General features: G+C 41.3%; 2 protein-coding genes across 2 annotated transcripts; one reads left to right on the top strand and one right to left on the bottom strand.

Moving 5' to 3' along the window:
• The first annotated feature begins 56 nt into the window (after positions 1–56).
• lsm11 (LSM11, U7 small nuclear RNA associated) lies at positions 57–5,791 on the top strand. Its single transcript, XM_088989667.1, has 4 exons — positions 57–612; positions 1,235–1,374; positions 1,446–1,529; positions 2,985–5,791. The coding sequence occupies exons 1-4, from the start codon at positions 174–176 to the stop codon at positions 3,279–3,281; spliced, it is 960 nt and encodes a 319-aa protein (XP_088845793.1). The 5' UTR covers positions 57–173; the 3' UTR covers positions 3,282–5,791.
• Positions 5,792–6,797: 1,006 nt separating this feature from the next.
• Positions 6,798–20,648, bottom strand: clint1a (clathrin interactor 1a). Its single transcript, XM_088989665.1, has 12 exons — positions 20,484–20,648; positions 17,465–17,569; positions 15,553–15,649; positions 15,181–15,289; positions 14,626–14,790; positions 14,336–14,519; positions 13,638–13,848; positions 13,470–13,557; positions 12,717–12,782; positions 12,035–12,327; positions 9,921–10,113; positions 6,798–8,752 (listed from the first exon to the last, which is right to left on the bottom strand). Exons 1-12 carry the CDS (start codon positions 20,522–20,524, stop codon positions 8,421–8,423), a joined length of 1,884 nt encoding a protein of 627 aa, XP_088845791.1. The 5' UTR covers positions 20,525–20,648; the 3' UTR covers positions 6,798–8,420.
• Between the last annotated feature and the right edge of the window lie 4,311 nt (positions 20,649–24,959).

Raw genomic sequence — 24,959 nt, 5'->3', positions numbered from 1 at the left:
TATAGAAAATACATGCAAACACTTCCACCGTGTGCTATAAAAATTATAATAAGACGATTTATAGAAAATATGATATTTTGTGGCGTGGATTTACGGTGCATCTTCAAAGTTGATTAATTTCCCATCATGCTTTGCAGGACGCGTTTGTCTGCTTGCGGTTGTTTCAAACCAACATGGAGGAGAAAGAGAGGGACAGGAGAAAGAAGCCAAAACCTAAAGAAAAAGACTATACTTCCAGCTCTGTTCCCTCATCAGCGTCAACAGACGATTACGCTTCTAAAATCGACGTGTGTTCTGAAAAGTTCGACCCACTTTTGGCTCTATACTCGCCCACGGTGCCGCTCCCGTTTCCGAACATTAAATGTTTCAACAACGTCGCCGAGTACGAGGGATTCCTAAAGGGGGGCCGCGGTAGAGCCAAGCCGGAGAATGTGGAGAAAAAGCGACTGAAGGCAATGAGAGGTGTCGCCGACCCTGAGCGCATCGAGAGGCTCAAGAAGCTCATGGTGACCAATAAGTCAGTGGACGAGGAAGACGAGGGCGGAAGCAGCAGCCGAACGCCGCAGTCGCGGAGACGCAAGCCCCCGAAAAACGTCCTGACAAGGATGACCCGTACGTCCATACACTGCATTGACAGTACATTTCAAGTAAAAGCCACTTCACCATAGTTTAAAAGAAGAAAAACACACCACATAAGCACAGAACAGTTTCAAGACAGCCTATTATTATACTGGTGTAGCAGTTGAGGAAGGAGAACACACGACTGACTGGAGCACGTCTTTATTCCAACTGCTAACAAGTGGATCTGATTTGAACATGGGAAAATGCAATAAAATATTCTTATCATAACTACGCCCCTTGCTGTACACCTGTGAGATACATGGTCTTAGTGCCTGCCATTCCGGAACGAATTCGATTTATCGTTCATGACAAAAAAAATGTTAAAATAGATTTTGGGGACTTGATAAATGGTGTTTTGTGTATGTCTCCCATGGTTAACCTTAAGAATAAATATAAAAGTTATATAATTACGTACATACTGTATATTGCTCCATCTTCTGATGAGTATCGTCTTTATCAAACCTTCTGATAAACCCACCGAAAAACCTGGTCTCGATATGCTATTTATTTTTCATTCATCTCCCAAAAGTCAGCTGACCAAGTAGGTTATCCAACACACTTAACTCAAAACATATCACAACTGAAGTTAACCTGACATCTGTTTTGTGTGCAGTATGCAAAGGCAGTCCTTTGGGCGAACTGCACAGATGTGTGGAGGAGAGGATACGAGTCAAAGTTCACATCAGAACATTCAAAGGACTGAGGGGTGTGTGTTCTGGCTTCGTTGTGGCCTTCGACAAGTTCTGGAATTTGGTGCGTGCTTGGACGCCTTTGTCATTTTAATTGTGATGAGAGACAGTTGTCAATTGTTGTGTCGTCGTCAGGCCATGGTGGACGTTGATGAGACCTACAGAGAGCCTCTTATCGGGAAGGCCTTCTACCACGAGAAGGCCCTAACTATTTCACGGGTATGCCATTTTACTCCTTGGTGATCACATGTCTCATCAACTCCTCTTGGCCATAAAACATTGGCAACTATATGGTTGTTTCAAAAAATTCATCACTTCTTCTGTGACAATCACTGATTCTGTTGTATTCATGTTTGCTTTGGAACATCTCTCTCACACACACACACACACGCACGCACGCACACACACACACACACACACACACACACACACACACACACACACACACACACACACACACACACACACACACACACACACACACACACACACACACACACACACACACACACACACACACACACACACACACACACACACACACACACACACACACACACACACACACACACACACAGAAAACATTCAAAATAAAAAAAACAATATGGTCGATTCTGACAGAACTGCAATAAAGGACTGAGCAATGCTCCTGACACACTTAAAGGACAACAGACGCCTCCGGACAAGTTGTGTCCATAATTTGTAAAATCACTTCAAATGACTTCTACTTAACGTATTTTGCAAAGATTCCACCGCATATAGCTGTAATTTACGTTTTAAGACTCGCGCTGAATATTCAGGAAGTCTTGTTTTTGAGTTGGTGACGATACCGACCGTGACATCACTGACCGAGAAAGCGACACACAATGCATTTTGGGTACTTTGTTTGGTCTAAAAACTTTGTGTTGGTCCGAGTTGATGGCGAAATTAGAAGGAAAACACATAAATAACGCGATGGTGAATTGTTGTGTGTTGCACCAAGACGGCTATTTGATATTCCCTGACACAAATTCCCAGCAGACAAATCAGCCCATTTCCAATTGAGCTTTGGCGCCATCTTGTGCATTTTCTGGGATGCTACATTTCACTCCAGATGCCTGAATCATATTCATAACTGGATGAGTAACAAGAAAGCATCTTCTCCGAATCTGAAGCCATTGTTTTGATTCTCGAGCAAGGCAAGACGTCGTGGCGTGAACACGAACAAGGGGGCGGGACCTTCTGAAACTGGCCACTTCAATTTGAAGTAGTTTTTGGACACTTTAAGTCATTTTTTAAAGTAATGTTTATTGGTGTTTTTCATTTGACTAAAAATATAAGCCTGCACGTTTTGGGTATTTTAGATGCTATAAAACGTTTTTTTCTGATGTCAGTTAGGAAACAGAAAATGGTGTCGGTTGTCCTTTAACTTTCTACTTTTCGGGGAAAAAAACATAGGTTGTGGTATATATATATATATATATATATATATATATATATATATATATATATATATATATATATATATATATATATATATATATATAATCCATATGTATTGTATTGTAATGTGATAACTTATTTGATTCCAAGCATATTTTGTGCATCATTTCTGAAAATTTACATAATAGGAATGTTTACATACATACTGTACATACTTGTCTCATCCCAATGCGGTTGAAAATGTTTGCCTAGCTCTTTGAGAAGCTGAAGCTGCAGGAGAGCTCAGAAAGTAAAGGAGCAACAACGAAACACCGTGACCTTGGAGAAAGTGGCCAGCGTCTGCCTTCAGACCTGAGAGTAACTTCAGAGCATTCATCCGGTCTCCGTGCCAAGCAGAGAAATGACGATAAACCAGCAGAGCCGCCAAAGGAGACAAAAGAGGGTCAAGAGAAAGAGTGTAGAAGGTATGGCAAGGTCCATACTCGTCACATCAACCAGCTATTCATCAGGGGAGAAAACATTCTCCTAATCAACCCTCAACCGCTCTGACAGTTCCGGACTGCATTTCTTTTTGTACCACTACATCTAAAGCTAAGTGATATCATCTGCATCGATAGGCATTAAATGCTGCAGAGGAACTGGCTGAAATCTATGTGAAGAGTTGCTCATACCATATATCATGTTGATATGTAAGGTTTGCATTGTGTTCCACAGAAATCACCTTGTGGTTGCGGAATTAAAGCTTGGTGCTTGTTCATTTTGGTGTCCTTTTACCTTACATGTCATGTCGCACCATCTTCTAGATCAAAATGCACAGGTCGAGATTACATTAGCGTCAATTAATGGTGTCCACGTGTTACACACACGGACACATACAACCAACCCTTGGGGCGAGTTAAAATGTGATCCCTCCTGAGCATATTAGTAAGCATTGGTGGAAGTCCAGATTTGTAAGGACCAAGGGGATTAACAATTTCAATTTCCTCTGCAGAGAAGTGTAAAAGTGGCCACTGTCTTTTGGAGAGAGGCTGGTCTGATTTCTGCCATTCGGGAAGGTACAGACTCTACTCTCCCAACACAAGAGGCTATGCAGACGACATTTCTTACATGGCAGCATTGTAAATGATGTGGGCGGTGTAAATTGAAATTCTCTCAAAGAGATTATGACTATAATTAAATAACAAAAATAAGATTGTATTTCAATTGAACCTGACATGAACCCAGATTTTGAGAACCCCTTGTCTCATTTGCTTAAAATTTCAATGCTTAATGGGCCAGATTAAAGAATGCAGTGGAACACATAGGGTCACAGGCCACATGAGCCACTGCCAAATGATTTGGAAGGGGTCTTTGATATACGACAGGAATGTTGCAGCATCGGTGACATAATCTGTGTGTACACTGGAATGTGTCTGTATCAAACACAGTGGTTAAGACCAGTGGTGTAGTGTTCCCTTGAGAAGTGGGTATACCCTAAAATTTCACAAACATTCACAGAAAGTAGTACAGAAAAAAAGGACGGTTTTAGAACCAGTGACATGTAAGACTACTCTATTTACCCAAAAATCTGTCATTTCTACTCGCTCACTATTATGAAATTATCATGACTTAATTAGGAGCTGCTTTTAGTGACTACTGGTCACACAAATGAATGTAAAATGTATTTCATGAGGCAAACATGGTGCTTTGGTTATTTTTTGAACCTTTATTTAAATAAAATACTTTAAATCTGAAGTTTACAATGCATTCTTGTTTATATTTAACATAAAATACAACACAAATAATTTTCTTCCAAACATCAAAAACAATACATTAAATTAAAAGTGCACTGTCATAAAATTGAAATACATTTGTTCTCAACAGCTGCACAGATTAATTCAACAAAATACACTGCTCTAAAAAATTAGAGGAACACTTCGAAAGCATCTAAATGAGGGGGGAGTGATCTTCAATATCTTTCCTGATAATGAGCAGGTGATATACTAGTAACAAAATGATGCTACATACATAATTTGATAGAAATTAAAATGATCACCCTATAGAGGGGGGAAATCAAAGATGTCAAAGAATTTGACATTTTCTGTGCATCATTCCAGACAGTTGAATAGGGAAGAACAGACAGGTACTTACAGAAACGATGGCAAGTGTTTGTCCCTGCTCATTCAGTTACAGGGGTCGGGAACCTTTTTGACTAAGAGAGCCATAAAAGTAAAATATTTAGAAATGTTTTTCAGTGAGAGCCACACACACGCGAGCGCGCGCGCACACACACGACACGCGCGCGCACGAAAACACGCACGGACGCGCGGCCACTTCTCAACAAAATGTCAGAATGTATTATTTAAAATAACTGTGACAGTACTCACCGTTAACATGAATGGTTTTCCGATTCTCATGATTGGTAAAAATCCAGCCAAACGATAGGAATGAAAGTCAACTTGCCTGGTCCACAGGCGATGTTACTGCTAGCTAGCCTGCATACGGCTCATTAGCTTCCACACTTGCTATCTGCAATATACTTCTCGCCGAAGTATATTGATGCTAACGTTAACACGGGGCGTGTTAAAATATCACTGACATTCGACTGTTTCATCAACGTTATTGTTTAATTGCAAATTAGAATCGCGAATCCTCCGGTGCATTCAAGCTGGAGTGTAATCGTCAAGCGTTTTCTCGTTGGGCTCATTTAAAGGGGCGTTTACCTGTTTCAACATGACGGCCAGTATCATCCAATCAAAATTGTGCTTTCCGCCAATTGCAGCACCAAGAGGAAATGAATGGCGAAAAGGCGATTATGTATTTAATTTTATCGGCGTATACCCTCGACTACACCTCTGGTTAAGACCCAATAATAATGTACGTTTTTTTACATGTGCTAAACCGCAGGGAAAAAGACAAATCAAAATGAAAAAACGTCATGACGGCTGTAACTGAGTGCAATGTTTTGTAATAAATCATTTAGACAGAGCCGAACAAAAGTGAAATTTGTTTGTTTGTGTCACGTGTACCACCCAGCCATTTAATTGGCCGGAAATCATCACATACTACCGCCCCGAAACCTCCATCAATGCTTTCCCCCTACCACTCAGCAGGTGGCAGCAAACATTCGTTACTTCTGGCGAGGCCGCCATCTCCAGCTTGTCTCTAAATGTTGCTTTTCCAGTTCGTTTGAACAGGAATGACAGCGCGGTCTCAGCGGACTTCATAGATGCATTATGAATAATTGAGTTTGCGATGGTCGAGATTGCAGATGGCACTCAAAAGCTGCCATTTGTCTTGACGTCTCGAATTGCTTTTACTCTTTAATGGGCACATTACTCATAAAAGCACAATTTACTGCATCACGTGGAAGATGATTTTTTTCATGGCATTGGTTGCTCATTGTCTCACTTTTTTGTATATTTTTCACATTTTATTTGTATTTAAACTAAAGTAGGTCAGTGGCCTTAATTTGAAACCAGAACGTATTTTAAGAGTTCCTTCAAGAAAACTGAACGTTTTAAGAAGTACAGTCACGCCCACTATTCGTCAACGCTTCATATGTCCTAAATTACACATGTAAAAAAATCCAGGGTAGCAGGCAGCCGTTCTCAGTTGTCATTTCTCAATTAATTAAAAATAATAAAACATACCAGATGTTTACTTTCCTTTTGAGCCCAGGTAAATGTTCTGTTGTCATAAAAAAAAAAAAAACACACAATTTTATGCAGCCATCTCTTCCACAAGCTAGTACAATATGTCCAAGAGCAAAACTCACTTAATACGCCATCTACTGCAATTAGAAAACATAAATTAGTTCGGACTATAAATGTTGCCATTAGTGAGCCATGACAATAGAAGGTCAAACAATTATGTAGTCACAATGGAGATGACTATCCGAAGTTCTCAACACTGCTTCAATCTACAGCCTACGTGTCCTTAGGCTTTGACTCTTCACCTGCCTGATATACTGTTGATCACGTTGACATGAACTTAAAGTAATTTCTACATTACATACATTCCACTTGCACTGCTTTAAGCTCTTTCTAATGATGCAAATGACAAAACGCACCAAAACACAGGCCATTACATTATTTCAATCAACGGTTTAATGTTGTGGATAAGCAATATTGCTGTGTAAATCAAAATGGGAATAATGCAAAAATCCTCCAAGTACTTTCTTTTTGATATTTGCATATACTAGTGTTTCTACAACAACCCAATTCTTACTGACAGATGATCAAAAATAGAAAAAAATGGATAAAAGAAACTAGTGAAAGAAAACGATTTTGGTCATTGTCATGCTCCAGACTTCAATAATAAAAGGCTACATTGTAAGACCTCTAGAGGCCCTCCAAAGCTGCAGGATCCACATCCTTATACTCTGGCGTGTAAATTATATATCAAATGAAAAAAAAAATCAGGCACCCAAGATTGATGTCATGTTACAGTTTCAAGGGTCAGGAGGCACTTGGTCCATCCAGCGAGGAGCCGTGCCTGGTATGTACACCCAAAGGATCGGCACCAGTTCAATCCTCTTGCTCATCTGCTTAATTCGTAATGGAAAAGCACACACGTACACACGCCCAGACAAATACTGCATTGGAGCTGTTGTAAAATGTGGAAATCATAAGTTTGACGCAATTGTGATGCAATCGGCAAACAGTTAGCGCCAACAGAATGACACAAGAAAAAAAGGTGGAGTAGATGTAACGTCGAAGGTACAAACCGCTTGAGTGAACGAGTTAAGACAACTGCCTTGGTGTACTGACAGTTTACTTGGCTTGAGGCACGAGTACAAACTAGCATTATTTGTACATGGTGTGGTTGCTGCCTTGAACACTGCATGGTCATATTGTCTTCTTTATGGAAATGAACAGAAGAGGAAAGGCAAAGGTCTCACAGGCACTCTGGGTTGTACTTGGGAGGGGGAGGTGGGAAAGAAAAAGAACATTGCCCTGCAAGTACTGATTATCTTCTTTGAATGCAAACCAATCATACTCTTTTTTTTAGAAGTAATTTATATATGTACAGCAACAAGAAGAGCCATAACATTGTACCAGTAACAAAGGGGGGTCTGGAATGGGGGAAACTGCTTTTTGCTGCCAAAGGTTCATCTTGGCAAGTTGAAGAGAAGGTAACAATGTGCTCTTCATTCAAAACGCTTTTGTGTGGATGGCGTAACTGTTAGCAGCCAACTCCAACTCGCTGTGGATCAAAGTTCTTTCTAGCTTCGAGGAAAGAGATGGAGATTTCTATTGACGGGCTAAGGAAGACAGAGGACAAAATGAGAGGTAACTTGTAAGTTAAAAACAGCTGATCATGTTCACCAAAATCATAATTCAATAGGAGGCATCTCAAAAAGTGATGCATCTACCAAGATATATATATCTACATACATCCATTTTTGCTATTCTGTTGATTCCGTTTGATTGAGGTTACAAAAGCAAACAACTGACATTCATGACCAGCAAGGCACAAAATTTACAGTCGCCGCCTGAAGTCCGCATTGATCATTGGTTCAAACAGCACACACATGCATTCGCACGCGCGCGCGCACACACACACACACACACTCATTTAGATTTGCTTAAAAGAAAGAGATTTCAGGGTGTTGGTAGAGTGGGAGTTGACATTATTCAAGTAGTCTTTGTTTGAAGCTCAGAACAATCCATCACCAATGACCTCTTGGCTCATCCGTGCTCTTCATCACTTCCCAAAATTTCCAAAGTCAGCAAAACTGTCATGTTTGGACTGCTGAACCATTGCCGGGTTCATTCCCATTCCCATGGCACCGGGCATCGCCATCGTCACCCCTCCCATGTGCATGCCCATCCCCATCATGCCCTGGTTGGAAGCCATTGACATCCCCATCATTGGCTGGTTGGGGGGCATCCCCATGACCATCATTCCAGGATTGGGCGCCATTCCCATTCCAGCACCGGGGTGCATCATAGCATTGACAGGCGGTCTGATTGCCGAGGGTCCAAGGCTCATCGTCGAAAATCCCTGTGACAGCATGCTGGCATTGGCCTGGTTGCCTGCAATGTATTAAACAAGTTACATTCAACTGGTTTTTTTTGGTGCACACTCACATGCACACACAGCGATATTTCAATTGACAAAACCATTTTATTAGTGGACTGAGGTTCCACTGGATCCAAGTTCTGTTTCAGAGCAAATTACTGGCGGCGAATATATTTTAAGAATGTTAAAATGGTCCACCAACACAGATGTTAATTCATTCCTTGTTGAATGCTATCACAGACTGCACTGTATTATTAAAGGACAACCAACACCATTTTTTTGTTTCCTAACTGACATCAGAAAAACGTTTTATAGCATCTAAAATACCCAAAACACGCAGGTTGATATTTTTAGTCAAATGCAAAACACCAATAAAAATGACTTAAAGTGTCCCAAAACTGCCACAAATGAGCTAGAAACTGGGGAGATTCAGAAAGTCCCGCCCCCTTGTTCGTGACGTCACTATGGGTCACACACTGCCTTGCTCCAGAATCAAAACAATGGCTTCAGAGAGTTCAGATTCGGAGAAGATGTCTTCTTCTTACTCATCCAGTTATGAATATGATTCAAATAGTTCTGAAGAGGAAAGCATAAATGTTTGCAATCGATTAAAGAAGTCCTTCCGTATCAATTCGAGCTGGCTACAAGCGATGAAACCGGTGAAGATCTGGACTCCGATGTAGCGTCAAGAAACTACACAAGATGGCGCACAAGCTGCGTTTCGTCCAGTATATGAAATGGGCTGATTTGTGCGCTGTGAATTTGTGTAAACTTACATCTTTTTTATGCGTGTTACCGCAATTGGCTGCGACACGCGATTCACCATCGCATTATTTATGTAGTTTTCCTTCTAATTTCACGATCAACACGGTGTTTTCAGATGAAAAAAAAAGTACCCAAAATGTGTTGTGTGTCGCTTTCTCAGTCAGGGGCGTTCCGAATGTGATGTCACTTTGGGCATCGTCATCAACTCGAAAACAAGACTTCTTGAGTATTCAGCGTGAGTCTTAAAACGAAAAATATAGCTATATGCGGTGGTGGCACTCAGAAGAAGTCATTTGAAGTGATTTTACAAATTATGGATGCAACTTGTCCGAAGGTGTCGGTTGTCCTTAAAAGGGACACAAAAAACAGCTGCAGTATGTTATAGAGTTAACATTTTTGTCAACGTCTCTCCTTTACCTTGTTGGAGTGTGTTGAGGGAAGGTTGACTCTGCTTGGGCGCCTGCATGCCAGGTCCTAGCGAGTCGAGGCTGATGTTCACCGAGTGGTCTGACCAGGTGGAAGGGAGCGACGCTTTGGCTGCAACGCCCTGAGAAACGACTCCCTGCTGAGCAGTCTGCGGTTGTAGAGACGTCCCAATGTTCTGTAGCGGCTGGCAAAAGAGTCAATAAAAATGGACCTTGAAAGAGCAGTCTTAACCACATAAGGCTTTGTCATAAATAATTAAATAAATAAACAATGGGTTATTACAACATTGAAGAAATCGTAATCTTGATACGGTGTGAGCAACAATAGTCTAATGACACAAGTCGCTTCTTTGTTCTTGGCAGAGAAAATTCACATTTTGAGAGAATGATTCCATGCTACAACTTAGCCCAGATTTTGCAGGGCATCAATGTTCAATCTTCAATGTTTCATCTTTTTGGATGGAAATATGAAAATACATTTTCCATGATCTTATTTTTTTGGAAAGGTTCTGTATGTCTATTGATTGAGTAGCAGGAATGTTTGTTATTTTAGGAAATTCAATCATGTATTTATGTACCTTCATCTCCAGCCATACAATATATTTCCTCACATCCTATTTAGACATTGTACTGTGCATAATAATCACCTTGATCATATGACTGTGTTGAAGTAATTATTTCTTTTGTTTTCTTCACTGTCATGTTTCTCTTGATCCCATTGTTTCTTTTGGAGGTGATAAAAAAATGGACTAGCAAAATGATGCGTCTCCAGAGGCAACATTTTTTAGCAATTACGACAGCAGATGTCACAGAAGGTCACATCGCCTCTCCTTGTACTTAATGCCAAAAAACAGTTATCTCTGCTTACATTTTACAAGAACATATTTAAACGTACAATTCCAAACTCCACAAAGAAGTCATGTTTTGTTGTTTTTATTAAGGTATCTATGATCAATTTCATTTTGTTCCAATAGTTTTTTTAAACCACTCCCCAAAGGCTTTATTTTCATAGTTGTAATTAAAAGGTATTTATTGATTATAGCACAAATGTTCTTATATGATGCTCACATTATTGTGATTGAGGATACGTCTGTGTAAGCTCTCAGTCGTACAGGAGTGGTCCATCGATGAGAAGGTTTCTTCAGCCGTCATCTGTACAAAAGTGAAGGTTTCGGACGTTTCGCCTCCTATCCAAGAGGCTTCGTCAGTGAACTAAAGTCTGACTGGTCGTATCGGCCCCATTTATATATCCCTAATGTCCAGACATGGTGGCGCCGGACACAGCTATCTGTATCTATTATCCCTAGGGAGGCCCACTAGTATTATCCCTAGGGATAATACTAGTGGGCCTCAATCGGCAGTACATTTGCACCTAAAAGCTAGCAACCACTCATTTGACGACAATGAGGTTAAAATCTTAGCGAAAGAACATAGATGGTTTGAAAGGGGCGTAAAAGAAGCGATTCTTATAAAACAACAAAATCCTTCATTAAACCGGTCTGGTGGGGTGAGGTTCAATTTGGATCGTTCATACAATAGCCTGCTTAGGCAAAACAGGTTAGGCAACTTTCGCAATGCTGATGAGGGTCGTTATGCTGATGAGGTGATACCGGGGGCAGTGGGGGTAATAGGCCAATCGTTAGTCAGGAATGTAGGAACAATCAGTGGGGCCACAGGGAGGGGTCCCCCGCCCCTCCCAACCTGAGAGTAGGGACCTATCATAGCTGTGTCCGGCGCCACCATGTCTGGACATTAGGGATATATAAATGGGGCCGATACGACCAGTCAGACTTTAGTTCACTGACGAAGCCTCTTGGATAGGAGGCGAAACGTCCGAAACCTTCACTTTTGTACAGATGACGGCTGAAGAAACCTTCTCATCGATGTGATTGAGGATGTTGTGTATTCTTTACAAGACATGCTCTCTTTCCCATTTTGAATCGCACACATCAGTCAGGTAACATTAACTGCTCATATCAGTGCCCCAACACTGTCAATGCAATTCCTCCATAAATTATTAGCATGAAACTGATGTCATGTAATGTTAAGCAGATGGATAAATTATTAAAAATAGACGCTTTGGTGTACGAGTGCAACCACGCGTACCTGTGACCTTGACTGAGGCAGGCCTGTGGTGTTCATGCTCTGTGTACTATTCATGCTGAAGTTGAGGCTTTGAGAGGAAGTAAATGTCTGAGTTGGCCCCATCAAGTCAAATAGATCCGCTGAGGATGAACTGGAGCCCACAGTGGCGGCGGGGGCGGGGGCAGAACTGGCTTTCATGGCTCCAAAAAGGTCATTCCCACTGGTGTCCACAGGCTGAGCAGATGCTGGCATCTGGCCACCAGGGAATGCATTCCACTCTCCGAAGTCTCCATTGTTGCTGGAGACTGGTGCGCCTGCGGGGTGAAAGAGCAAGAAAAAAAAAGTTATTTGTGTGAACCGGACAAATAAAAGAGACATGTCCTGGCAAAATCAACAGTTGAGTCATTGTTTGTGCAGTTCATTTTTACAGATGATATTCTCGGAGATTTGACGCCACATTTTAAAATTTAAAGGAATTGATTCTACTTGTTGTCTTTCTAGCTCCCACCCCAACACACACACGCACACCACATCTTCATCTGTCTCCTTGTCATCCATAACTGGAGCTGATGTGTGTCTGTTCTTGTTATGCAGAGCAGGTAGCAAGCGCCATATGGCCAGCTTTCCTTCTTAATATTCTAGTAGTATGCTGGAGAAGCTACAATAGCACAACACACACTTAAAAGGAAGCCTTGAATCCTACCAGGTCCTGCGGAAAGTCCGGCAGAAGCAGCAGGTGAAGAGAAGTCGGCAAATCCACTCATCAAGTCTGCAACGAGAAGAGTCATAAAGATGTCCATCTGACGGAAGAGCTCCAGGTGCTCAGCTGACAGTTAGCATTCCTTCAGTGTGTTCAAAAATGTTAGGCAGAAAGGAAGGGTGCTGACATCTGTTCAGTCCACCCGCTCTCTCCATTCACCGGGGACTACTCCAAAAATATCTGGTGCACTTAGTTCCCATACATTAGCTCCCTCCTCCAACTGTCCTCAAATTCTGACGCTAGCACCAGCAGCTGCACATTGCGAAAGTGCGCAAACTGTCAATGTGACGCAAGCTAGCTTGATAGGTAGCTTGACAGCTAGCTTGTTAAGCCATCAGATCGGCATTTCCCTTTGCCTGGAAAAGTCAGGTGCACAGACTCAACAAATCAAATCCACTCCATTTCCTGACACTGCAGTACCATTCACGTGATGGGGAGGTATTGATGAAGGCATTTCATTTACAGGCAGTTTGATGCTGACACAGACCAAACTGGTTGTAAAATCGATCTTTTAAACTGTGATGTTTTCCAGTGGAAGTTGGGTCGTTGTGACCACAGCTCATCTTTTTAAACACCCACGCCAAAGGGTATTTTTTTCACCTGCGATGTGTTGACAACTGCAATAGCCACAACTAGTTAAACTGACACTAATATTACCACCAAACAAAGTTAAAAAAGCATAACCCAAAATTATACCAGCAGAAGGATGCTGTGTAGGTGTTGACTCCACCATAAGCAGATCAACCAGTCCACTACTCGAGGGCTGTGTAGCTGCCGATTGTGTCTGCAATAGAGAATACATATAGCTCAGAGGCGGGGCATAGCATGGTATTTGCAGCCATATTAACTGTAGTCACACTCAACCTGTTTGGTGGTAGTATTTGGGCTTTTGTCTCCTGTGTACTGGGCCGCCGCCCCCAAGTCCACTTTCTTTGATGGGACGCCTCCTCTTTTGCGGGTGGCTGTCGTCTCTGTAGCTTGGACTATTTGTACACTCTTGGTGGTAACGGTCTCTTCTTCATCTTTGAACTCTTTGCCATTTTGAGACGAGCGGCCTCTGTCCTCCTCGTTGTCACTGGTCGAGGGCAAATGAACAAATTGCAGAAATGACAATGCGTAATATTCTCTGCTGGAGATATCGGTACATTTTGGATATTGTATTGAAGTCTGTTTGCCATAGTGATGATATACAAGTCCGGGGGCAGAAAATCTAAATTTTGAGCTAGAGGCATTTGTTTGTGGCAACACATGTGCTGAACATACATATAAATTGTTGACTGTTTGGAGGCTTGGTGAAAAGTACGTGAATAAGTGAGAGAAAGTCTTGTCGTGTATGCTGCTCGGGCCTCATAGAGCCTAAAATTGTGATTTATGCTTCCATAGTTGCAATGTTTTATTGCTCAAATAATCAGCCATTAAAAACACCCTGTATGTCGTTTAAAGTATCCTCGCGATCTTCCAAAGAGCGGTACACCACATTCCCGCAGTCATGAACACTACTCTGGGATACATAGATACATGTATATTTGATGATCATTGAGATTTTGCACTCATTCCCTTACCTGAATCTGTCTGGTGAGTCGTCTCTGTCCTTCTTCCTAAACCTGTTGATAGTATCATCAATCGTGCTTCCAATCTTGTCACTGATCTCTCCCAACTTATCGCTGAAGGCAAACTGCCCTTTGTTACTCTCCCAATCATCATCCCACTGGTGACGGGTTTCAGAAGAGTCATACTTGTCCCCCGCTGGAGGAAATCACAGTGGTATCTTTAGGTCAAGTGACTTTTTTGTATAATTTCTTCCTGATGAAATGGACTGAGATTAGTTTGTATTGGCCAAAAATGGACTTACAGTAGCCTCTGTATCCTCTACTTTCAGAAGACACACCAACATATTTATCTTTGTTTTTCTTGGCTTTTTTCCGCTCTTCCCTCAGCCTTTCATCATCCTGGACGAACTCAACCATCTCCTTCACCTTCTGGCGCACATTCACTCCTTGGTCCTTCCCATGCTCATCTAGGATCAGTACACAAGTGTAGAATTACAAAATGGACTGATTTTAAAAATGTGTTACTTTTATAGTGCTGACTCGCAAACACTAGGAACTTGCTGAGCAGAAAATGAATGATCTTACTTCTTGCACCTTAGACACACACGGCTGAAAATAATGAAAGCAGATTTAGGGAACCATCTTTGTGTGTAATAAGTAAAGCTGTCATCATAGCTCACACTAAAGCGTTTGTTAATTAACATGTTCCAAAAAAGCCTCTCATTATCAAAGCAGAACTTTGAATTAAATTGACAATGAGCTGCGGGGGGCTTCACATGCTGGCGTATGCACCCCTCCTCCAAACTACAAAAGGGAAGCCCAGAGTTAATTTGAAGAAGGGAGAGGAAAGCACTTACCAACAAAGTGGTAGCTTTCTAATGATCTCAAGTCATAGAGATGTTCTCTGGCACTAGTTACAACCCGCTCTGATCCATTCCTGATTAGATGAGCAAGCAGCAGTAGGGACTGCAAGACAGGACAGATAACAATATGACCCAAAATGATGAAGAGGGACTTTTTTCCCTCCCCTGATGACAAAAATTCAGCATGTATTAAAAATATCAAACATCTAAATAGATTCAAACAATAGCTGAAGTGTGTGTAATGAGTCGTAAAATTGTAATATTTCTCCCATTGTTAAAAAGGTCCACCAAATATGAACATGGGTTTTTGCCCTTGTTTCACACACTGTCTCTCTGCAAAGAGTTTGCAGTACATGGCCAGCAAACCTTGTAGACTCTCCTCCAGTTCTTCTTGTTATCTCTCAGCATGCGGGTCCACAGCATGTTCATCACCTCTGGGAACTGCTCATACATGAAGGTTGCTCTGAAAATTGACACGTGCACAGAAGCAAGATATAGGTGATAAATTAAATATTTTAATCCAGACAGCATCACACCCAATATTTTATCTGGTCATGTCCTGTAAACATTATGAGCAGGCAACATGAGTTCACTTAAGTGATGCCATGTAAGAAAGAGCAAGCATAGAATCAATATTATGCATGTAAATTAGATCTTGAAAGATATGGATTTTTTGGGACAAAGAAAAAAATATTTAGATTACCGGTTAATTAATTTTAAAAATGATGCAAAAAGTACCTTCTATTTGGTCCATAAATTGCATGAAAAGCCACTTTCTAATTTTTCGTTACACTTTCTTAACTAAATATATATTTTGTATCAACCGCATACAATAAAATGATATGCCCAAACAAACTCCCTCCCATTTATCAAATATAAAGGTCAACCAAGATATCCCCATTCAAGATAAAAAACCAACAAAGCAACAAAGAAAAAGAAAATGAAGGAGCAATAAATAAAACAAATAGAAAGCCAAAAAGGAGAGGAGTAGCAGTACCTTACATTGCAGGAGTTTCTGAAAAATTACAAAGAGTCCTTTGGCAACACAAAATTCCTACTTATTTCAAACCGATAAACACGTTAAGGCAAAAATTAGTGCATCCAAAAGATAGGCTACCAAATGAAAAACAAAGTAATGTAGTTTATTCCATACATTGTAAGAATGAAAATTGTAAAGAGCAGTACACTGGGGAGACTCAACAAATTCTCAAAAAAAGACTTTATCAACATCGCAGGGATAATACAAGTGGGCCTCAATCGGCAGTGCATTTGCACCTAAAAGCTAGCAACCACTCATTTGACGACAATGAGGTTAAAATCTTAGCGAAAGAACATCGTTGGTTTGAAAGGGGGGTAAAAGAAGCGATTCTTATGAAACAACAAAATCCTTCATTAAACCGGTCTGGTGGGGTGAGGTTCAATTTGGATCGTTCATACAATAGCCTGCTTAGGCAAAACAGGTTAGGCAACTTTCGTAATGCTGATGAGGTGATACCGGTGGGAGTGGGGGAAATGGGCCAGTCGTTAGTCCGGAATGTAGGAACAATCAGTGGGGCCACAGGGAGTGGTCCTCTGCTCCACCCAACCTGAGAGTAGGGACCTATCATAGCTGTGTCCGGCGGCGCCATGGCTGGACATTAGGGATATGTAAATAGGGCCGATACGACCAGTCAGACTTTAGTTCGCTGACGAAGCCTCTTGGATAGGAGGCGAAACGTCCGAAACCTTCAAATTTGTACAGATGACGGCTGAAGAAACCTTCTCATCAACAAATAGAAAGGTAGAAAAAAGGTTATACTGCATCATCATTAAGGGATCCGGGTTTATATATGGTCATCTCTTTTAAAGCAATTCAAACTTCCTTTGTTTTCAAAGCCTTTTGAAAAGGGTATCAGCATGCTCGAGTGAAAGAATGTATTGTTGGTAGTGTTTGATTTGTTACAAATCACAAGACTGATTCTGGGGATTTCACACTGACCAAACCCGTATGTCCCGTCCAGCCCATACAGCGACCTCCACCCACTATAAAAACTCTTGATAGCAATCAATGGCTTTCGCTGTAATGGGTGGCACACCTAAGTTAGCTGCTAAAACTAACGTGACAGACCGGTAGGGCGCCTCTTTCCCCGTGTCAATATATTGGAGGTGAGAGAAACATTATGCCACAATGAATAAAAAGGGAACCCAATATACAGCTATGGTCTCTCACATTATAACGGACCAGCAAAATAATGGGCACAGCAAACAAACCCTTAACACCGTAGACTGTTGTGCTAACCTTGAAATTTCAGTCATCAGTTGCCCTGAAGGTCCCCATGGGTCATCATTAGTTGCCTCTCTGACTTTAGACTCCACCTCTGAGTAGTTCATCACCACATTGGTTCTGTGAAGGAAAGTAAAAAAAAGAGACAGATGGGGAGAGAGAGGACATGTAACATGCACATAAAATGTTGCTGAAGTGGAAAAGCATGTTCTGTATTTAATATCCAAATGACACTGTCACTGTTTAAACAAGGACCGCTAAAAAATACGTAATTCTAAACTCACATACACTTTAGTTTTTCTGGACAGTGAAATATGCAGGACTGCTTGCCAGGGCTTGGATTCCGGTAATAAAAAAAATATAATAATAAAAACACAATGACACCAAACGATACAGAGGGGTGCCGACAAGTACAATCCTTATGAGGACATATGAGAGAGCTCTTGTTTGGTGACATTTAGATAAAATTAAAATTAAAAAGTCTACCAGCAAAATAAGATTGGGCTTGTCTAACTGTAAACGTAAGTGTAAAAACTACAAACTGTGGAGACGAACAGCAACATTGGTAGTGAAGCGTGCACAATGTGATTCATGACGGTCGTTCGGTTGTCTCAAAAACTCTGAATTGACAACATGAACTAATGGCACAGGTTGTGAATTTATCCATTCGATCACTCAGAACAACACGATGCAACTTCTCTTTCTGGTTAGAATTTGACCTCATTGAGCAGTTACAAAATGGAACAAAAATGCTGATGAGTAAGCAGAGATCAAACCACAAAATAACAGACACTTACAAAAAAAAGATGTGGTGCTCAGTAGTAACCCTTGCACTCCATTTTCCTAAGTGGTGAACTTTTCAGAATGGGAGATCTCAAACATCTTTGATGGACCATTGTCTTCTTCTTTTCCTTTCGGCTTTTCCCTTCCAGGGGTCGCCACAGCAAATCAGTGTCCTCCATCTTTAGAGGTTTGATCGGCATGTTTTGGCCAAGCTTTTACGTCAGATGCCCTACGTGACACAACCCTCTGTATTTATCCGGGCTTGGGACCGGCACAAGAAGACTTATGTCCTTTTGTGGCTAAAGAACAAGCAACTCTCTCGGTTAAAAGGCTTTGATGGACCATTGTGATAGTCATCAAAATGGTAATGTTTGGTTTCAGCACATGCCATCATGTAGCCTCAGCAAGAGGCTTGAAAAAGCAGCATTGATTCTGTGGAAGTCAAACTCGGATGTAGTCATTTCTGTGGTTGTCGAGACATGCTGCATTGCTATATCCAGCTGCACATGACAGGAAACACTTGGAAAACATAAAATATTTTATGGGCATGGAAAAATAAGTCCAAGGCGACAATATCTTTTTTAAATTTGTTGTTAAAAAACGGAATCTTCTTCGTTCCCTTTCGGCTTTTCCCTTCAGCGGTCGAAACAATTTCCTCCATCTAACCCGGTTTTGTGCATCCTCTTCTTTTAAAAAATGAAAAATAGTGTCCTTGAGAGTTTTGAAGGTTGTTAGAAATTAAATGTATTATTATTATTATTAGTCAGTCATGACCCTGATAAAACTTTACGACATTGAATCAATTTCAAGTCCTTTATGTATGTTCTACGATAAGTATGTATGCTCAGCCTCTTATGACACTGAGCATCTTGTCTCCTATTGAAGGAACATTCAGAAATCATATTGGTGATTAAGTGGAAGTCACATTTCTAAGAGAACTGACAGTGAAGCACAAGCACTTCCGTAGAGAGTGATAAGCTACAACTCACACACTCAGCCATCTTGAATGACGTGAACAAACTAAACAAATAAAAGCTAACTGAAGCAAAGAGTCAGAAACATGTTACATTGATTATATAACATCAAAATGAATGATGAATAGCACACTTATTTCTGTGTGTTAATACTTAAAATGATCAAATTATGCTTCCAAAACAATGTAACCATCACCACCAGCCAATTTTTGACGTACTTTCAATTTCATATTTTCTGAGTTTTAGTCCTCAAATTTGGGAAAAAAAGGTCAGTCGTAGAAGATTACCCTGGGTGTAGGATTGCAATAATAAAAGATATATGAAAATCTTTAAATGTAAAAAGAAAACAATTACAAGTTCCTGGTTGAGTTCAAGGCTAATATAAATATTTACTTCTGGCTTAATCTTAACGCTTAACACAACTGACATGATAATAAACTGACACCCAAGTACCACAGTGTAAGCCTGAATTATTTGGAAATGCTTGTTCAATCAATTCGCTTGTTAACAGCCTGAATTTATACCTAATTTGCTTGGCTTGTTGACACTAAGAGCATAAACGTCTTACGTAACTAACGTTATAGTGCAGTAAATTAGCGTGCCCCCATCTTTTTATTTTATTCATTTAGTTCTAGTTTTATTTTCAACCTTGGGATTTGCTGATCCAACCTGGGACATCGGGTAGCAGATTTTGTGCCATATTATCGGGAAATGTATGTTGGTGTGACGAAATTCCTTGAGTATTGAGTACAGTGGATGGTACACATGCACATAGTGTCCATTGATACAGAGTGGCCATAGAGAGTAAAACTCAGCGACAAGTAGAATAAATGCCACGCCACACGATAAATTGATGCATTTAAATCATATTATTTCAAGCTATGCGTCGAGATTGGGTCAGGACAACGTTCTCATTTCATTATCCGAAGCTGTCAAATTAGCTTAGCTGGCTACCCTGCTCAGTTAGCCAACTAGCCAGGACGCCAATGAATTAGCAATATGGCTAAGTTTGCTAGCTGCCTTGACCTGAAAGAAAAGCAAACAACGCATTCAAGTGCCGTGCCGGTACAAGCTATCTCACACCGGCTGTCACTAAAGTGACACATCCATATAAATTGTGTCAGTGGTAGTGCAGGGTGCTATCCGCTATTTATGGTTAGCAGCGTTTGGGGTTAGCTAACTTGTTCGAGCAACGTGACGTCAAAGTTTTTGATACGTGTCTCTTTCAAACAGGTAAACTGTACTCAAAGAAAACGAACGATCTGCAAAATACTCACGCTTTGTCAACCAACTCCCGAACCTTCCACATGTTCAGCATCTTGGGTCTGTGCAAAGGAAGCTCTCCGCCTCGCTGAAACGCTTTAGTCGAGCCCAACACCGATACCAAACCTTGAAATGGGGAAAAAGTAAAGTGTCGTTACACCTCTCGTTCAACAGACAGGAGGCGCAAACGCACCACAAGGCCGTCTAGAAAAGTTATGCAGTCATTCGCAACTGCGTGGCGTCATTTCATTTCACACGAACATTTCTCAATAGCACTACGAAATAGTAGTGCCGCGGGTGCAAAACAAATTTAGCGACTACAGTACTGTATTACCTTACAATTACGTTTAGATGAAAAATAACCCGATCAACCATGAATTTGCTTTGCTGCTGTGAAATGTAAATGTCTCCACTGCGAGACTAATAAAGGCAAATCCAATCCAATCCAATAAACACATTTGACCAGTTAAAATTTGTTTCTCGTTTTCATGCTTTCAATTGCATTCATGGTTAGATTATAAACCTTCAGGGCAAATTCAAGAGGCAGACTTCGGTAGTATTTTCATGGTGCACCCCACACAGGGACCAGATCGCACATGTGCAAGCATGCAGTAAGAGGTGTCAGTGAAAGGGGTATGCAAATGCAAGTAAAACATGCAATTTGAATTGTAAAAAGGTGGAGTCGGTACCTTTCTCAAGCACTCCTCAACAGCAGTTATGAAGGAGCCGAGATTACTTAACTCATCCATCCTTCCATCCATTTTCCGATCTTATCCTCATGAGGATCGCGGGCATGCTGGAGCCTATCCCAGCTCTTTTTAGGCAGTAAGGGGGACACACCCTAAACTATTTGCCAGTCAATGGCAGGTTACTTGACCCCAGGTTCCAAAGCTCAACACCTCAACAGATGAGTTAATTCCAATTTAAATGATTGAATGCCTGAGATTGGGTGGCAACCAATTTGTGGTGTCTTGAAAATGGCTGGGATAGGCTCCAGCATAGCACCCCCCCCGATGACCCTCGTGAGGATTAAGTGGTCCGGAAGATGAAGAAGATGATTGAATGCCTGCTATGAAAATATAGAGCATACTGCATGGACTATATATATATATATATATATTGCACACAAACTCTTTCTTAACGTGTTGTTAAGTAAAACAACGTATGAGGTTTATTCAATATATGAGGTGATTTTTTTGTGTGTGAGGACTTCTAATACAAATGCAAGCAAACATTTTTTCAGTGTGATCTCCCGGCTCTGTCACACACCTTTCTTATGAGTGTATAAGATTCCATATTACATCAGTGCAAAACTGCTTAGACCAAGGGTGTCAAAGTCATTTTTTGCCGCGAGCCACATTGTAGTTACGGTGTCCTCACGGGGACCATTATGAATTTGGGGAAGCAATTCGGATGTTTTATCCCCTCCACATTTTCCATAACAGAATGCACAACAAAAATAATGAAGAACTACTTTTCAAATCTGAAGTAAAAAATAATGAGTGTTGTTGTGGTTTACATGGCACAATTCGACATTTTGGTTCGGACTTTAGCAAGCATCATGGAATTTCACAAGTTTGACTTGCCTTCGCGGGCCAAATAAAATTATGTATCAGACCGGGTTTGGCCCCTGGGCCTTCACTTTGACACCCGTGGTTAAGACTTATGTATCAGCTACATTGTGTCACCAGTTCGACTCAGGGGTGTATTGGGCGTGGTATGCGGGCGTACGCCGTCCACCCACTTCTCCCGACGCCACATTCAATTTTTCTTTCGGTTTTAGCCCTGCACTAAAATGACAGAGAAAAAAAAAAACAGAAAAAAAGTGATTTTTATTTTCGGAAAGAGAAAGACGGGGAGAGTGAATGCTGGTGCGAATGGCTGCCGCTGCTCAGCTGCAGAAGAAAAAAAATCAAGTGACTGTAAAGTGACCTTGAGAGTTTTGAAAGGCGCTTAGAAATTAAATGTAAGCCCGGATAAATACAGAGGGTTGTGTCAGCAAGGGCATCCGACGTAAAAGCTTGGCCAAAACAAACATGCGTATCATACCTCTGAAGATGGAGGTTACTGATTCGCTGTGGCGACCCCTTGAAGGGAAAAGCCGAAAGGAAAAGAAGAAGATATAATTAGCAAATACTATATTAATATTATCAAGTATCCATACACCCAATTCAGATAGATATGTTGTGTGAGAAAGTTGAGCAACCAGTCAGCGCCAACACCAGTCACTTCATCAACTAATGCTAGCCATGGGGATGCTAGCACGGATGTGGCTGGGTGCTCTAGAAGCTCAATGTTCGCGATTTGGAATGAAGACATGTGGAAGAGAAAGAAGGAGGCCGATCACTGGATCGGTCATAAGGATGGGAAACTCGGCTGCGAGGGGTGCTCTTCCATTATAGTGAGTGATTTGTCTGTATTCAAAGTCCAGGGTTCACGAATGGGAGACTAATGGCGTTCCTACAGGATTAGCTATAGTTGTCACATATACCCACTTAAAAAAATCCACACGACACCCAAAAGGTACTTTAGCCCAAAAGGTTGAGATATGCTTCTGAAAAACATAATCTTGGTTTATTCGTCCTCGGGTGCATCACTATAATGATTGTACTTTTGTTCAGTTTTAATAATTACATTTTATGTGTCATCAGCCATTTGTTTGATGGTACATTATAAAATATGTTTGATTTGCACTCCACGAGCAAGAGTGTATTTTATGCCATGACTTTCAGGTTGGGTGACTGTTCTTGCTGGATGTCTGCATGTGTATTTTTGTAGCAAACTTCTCACGCTCCCCAGTCCAACCAAAACCTTTCATTTGTGTCCGAATGTGCTGCAGCCACATGAAAGTGAGCACATCATTTCTGCTGTGCTCCCTCACTTTCACTCCCTCCTCATCTAGCATTCAGGCATGCAATGGCCAAGTGATGCTGTGTGACAGGCCATCTCGAGAATTGGCTGTTTGTGTCAATCCAGATCAATCACTCCCTCTTCTGGACAGACGACGTCATCAACACACACAAAGGTCACCGGGTCGCACTAAAAGCCAGGCCTGATGTGGCGAGCAGCGAGGTCAGCGTGGCATGTGAACACTTGACTGATTTGAGTGTCAGTTTGGATATAGAAGAGGAAGTTCATGAGGAGGAAGGATAATAAAATGACTGGCACTTGATGTTTGGTCATGTTTTTAAATATGCATCCGATTCTCATGTGACTTGTGTGCTTATACAAAAAAAAAAAAAACATGCAAAACCTTTTTGTCCTATTGATTAATATAACACTGGGACGAAAGGCCACCATCCAAGAAGACGCTCTAATGATACGCGTAAATCGGCCACTGACTTAAACTACTGCCGGATAGCGGGAGGAAACAACACAATAGCCAAAATACAAGCCTTTGGAGAGAAGAAGAACAACAAGAAACAGCACTTAACGGCCCAGAATGCACTGCACCCGTGGGAGCAACCTCAATTACCGTTACACATCTGAAGAGCAGAACTCTAGGAGAAGTGATTGCTGAGATGGAAATGGCCATGTGTGATCGTGCATGTGTGAATGTGTGTTAGACGATGGGTAGACAGGCACTCAGTAAAAAGATCTTTCTGGAACACTTTACCTCTGTGACGTTGACGCGAGCTGTTGATTGACATGCACTTCTCGACACAACCCAGAGCTATCAAGCTATCTGTCACGCATTAGGCATGGCGTGCTCCTCTGGGAGGGGCCTAAGTGGTAAATGATGTTGCTCGGGAGTCGAGACACTCTGTCAACAACCTGTGTGTTTTTAGACAGTGTGAATGCTGAGGAGAGCAAAGTATTCAATCAAAGACTTGATTGAGAAGCCCATGTGTCCTGAAAGATCAGAAATCTGGTCACTGATGCGTAGGTAGTCTGGGGTCTTGTTGAAAGGCAAACATACTTATGATGATACAAAGCAACATCAGGCGATTACAGTTTCACATTAGCAAAAAGAAAAAAATGTAGTTCATATTCATCTCATATCATATGACACAGGATGTTTCAAGCGACGACCTTTGTGCTTCCCCTGATAAGAAAAAGCAATCAAATGACTTGTAATTGGAATATCAGCAGCTAGGGGGCACTCAGACATCTCTGCAACCGAGATGATTTCCCTGAGCACGATCAGCAAAACCATTCGAATTCGTTTGTGTAAGCACATTCAAGTGTTGTGCTGTCAATGAAAGTCAGTGGGATAGTCCAAATTGTGAGTCAATTACAAACGTGCGTATAAACATCACGTCAACTCGGAAATATACAAAGAAATGACATTTTCGTGATTATTAGTTTTCTTTGTTGTCATTTCATAACCCTGCTTAATGTTTTCCCCAATTTAACTGGAGTTTCACAACAGTCGAGTGGAGTATTTCTGTGGAGTCATTCTGGAGTCCACTTCCCTTCTGTCCCTGTGAGTGTTCTGTCTCCAGCTTTGTACCATTCTGTTTTTGTTGGCCCCTTTGCAGCCTCAGTTA

The sequence above is a fragment of the Hippocampus bargibanti genome, linkage group LG02 (assembly GCF_051943395.1).
Source record: "Hippocampus bargibanti isolate YZ-2025 linkage group LG02, ASM5194339v1, whole genome shotgun sequence".
Taxonomy (NCBI): domain Eukaryota; kingdom Metazoa; phylum Chordata; class Actinopteri; order Syngnathiformes; family Syngnathidae; genus Hippocampus; species Hippocampus bargibanti.
Note: the sequence above shows the minus strand (reverse complement) of the source record. Positions and strands in the feature narration are given on the sequence as shown.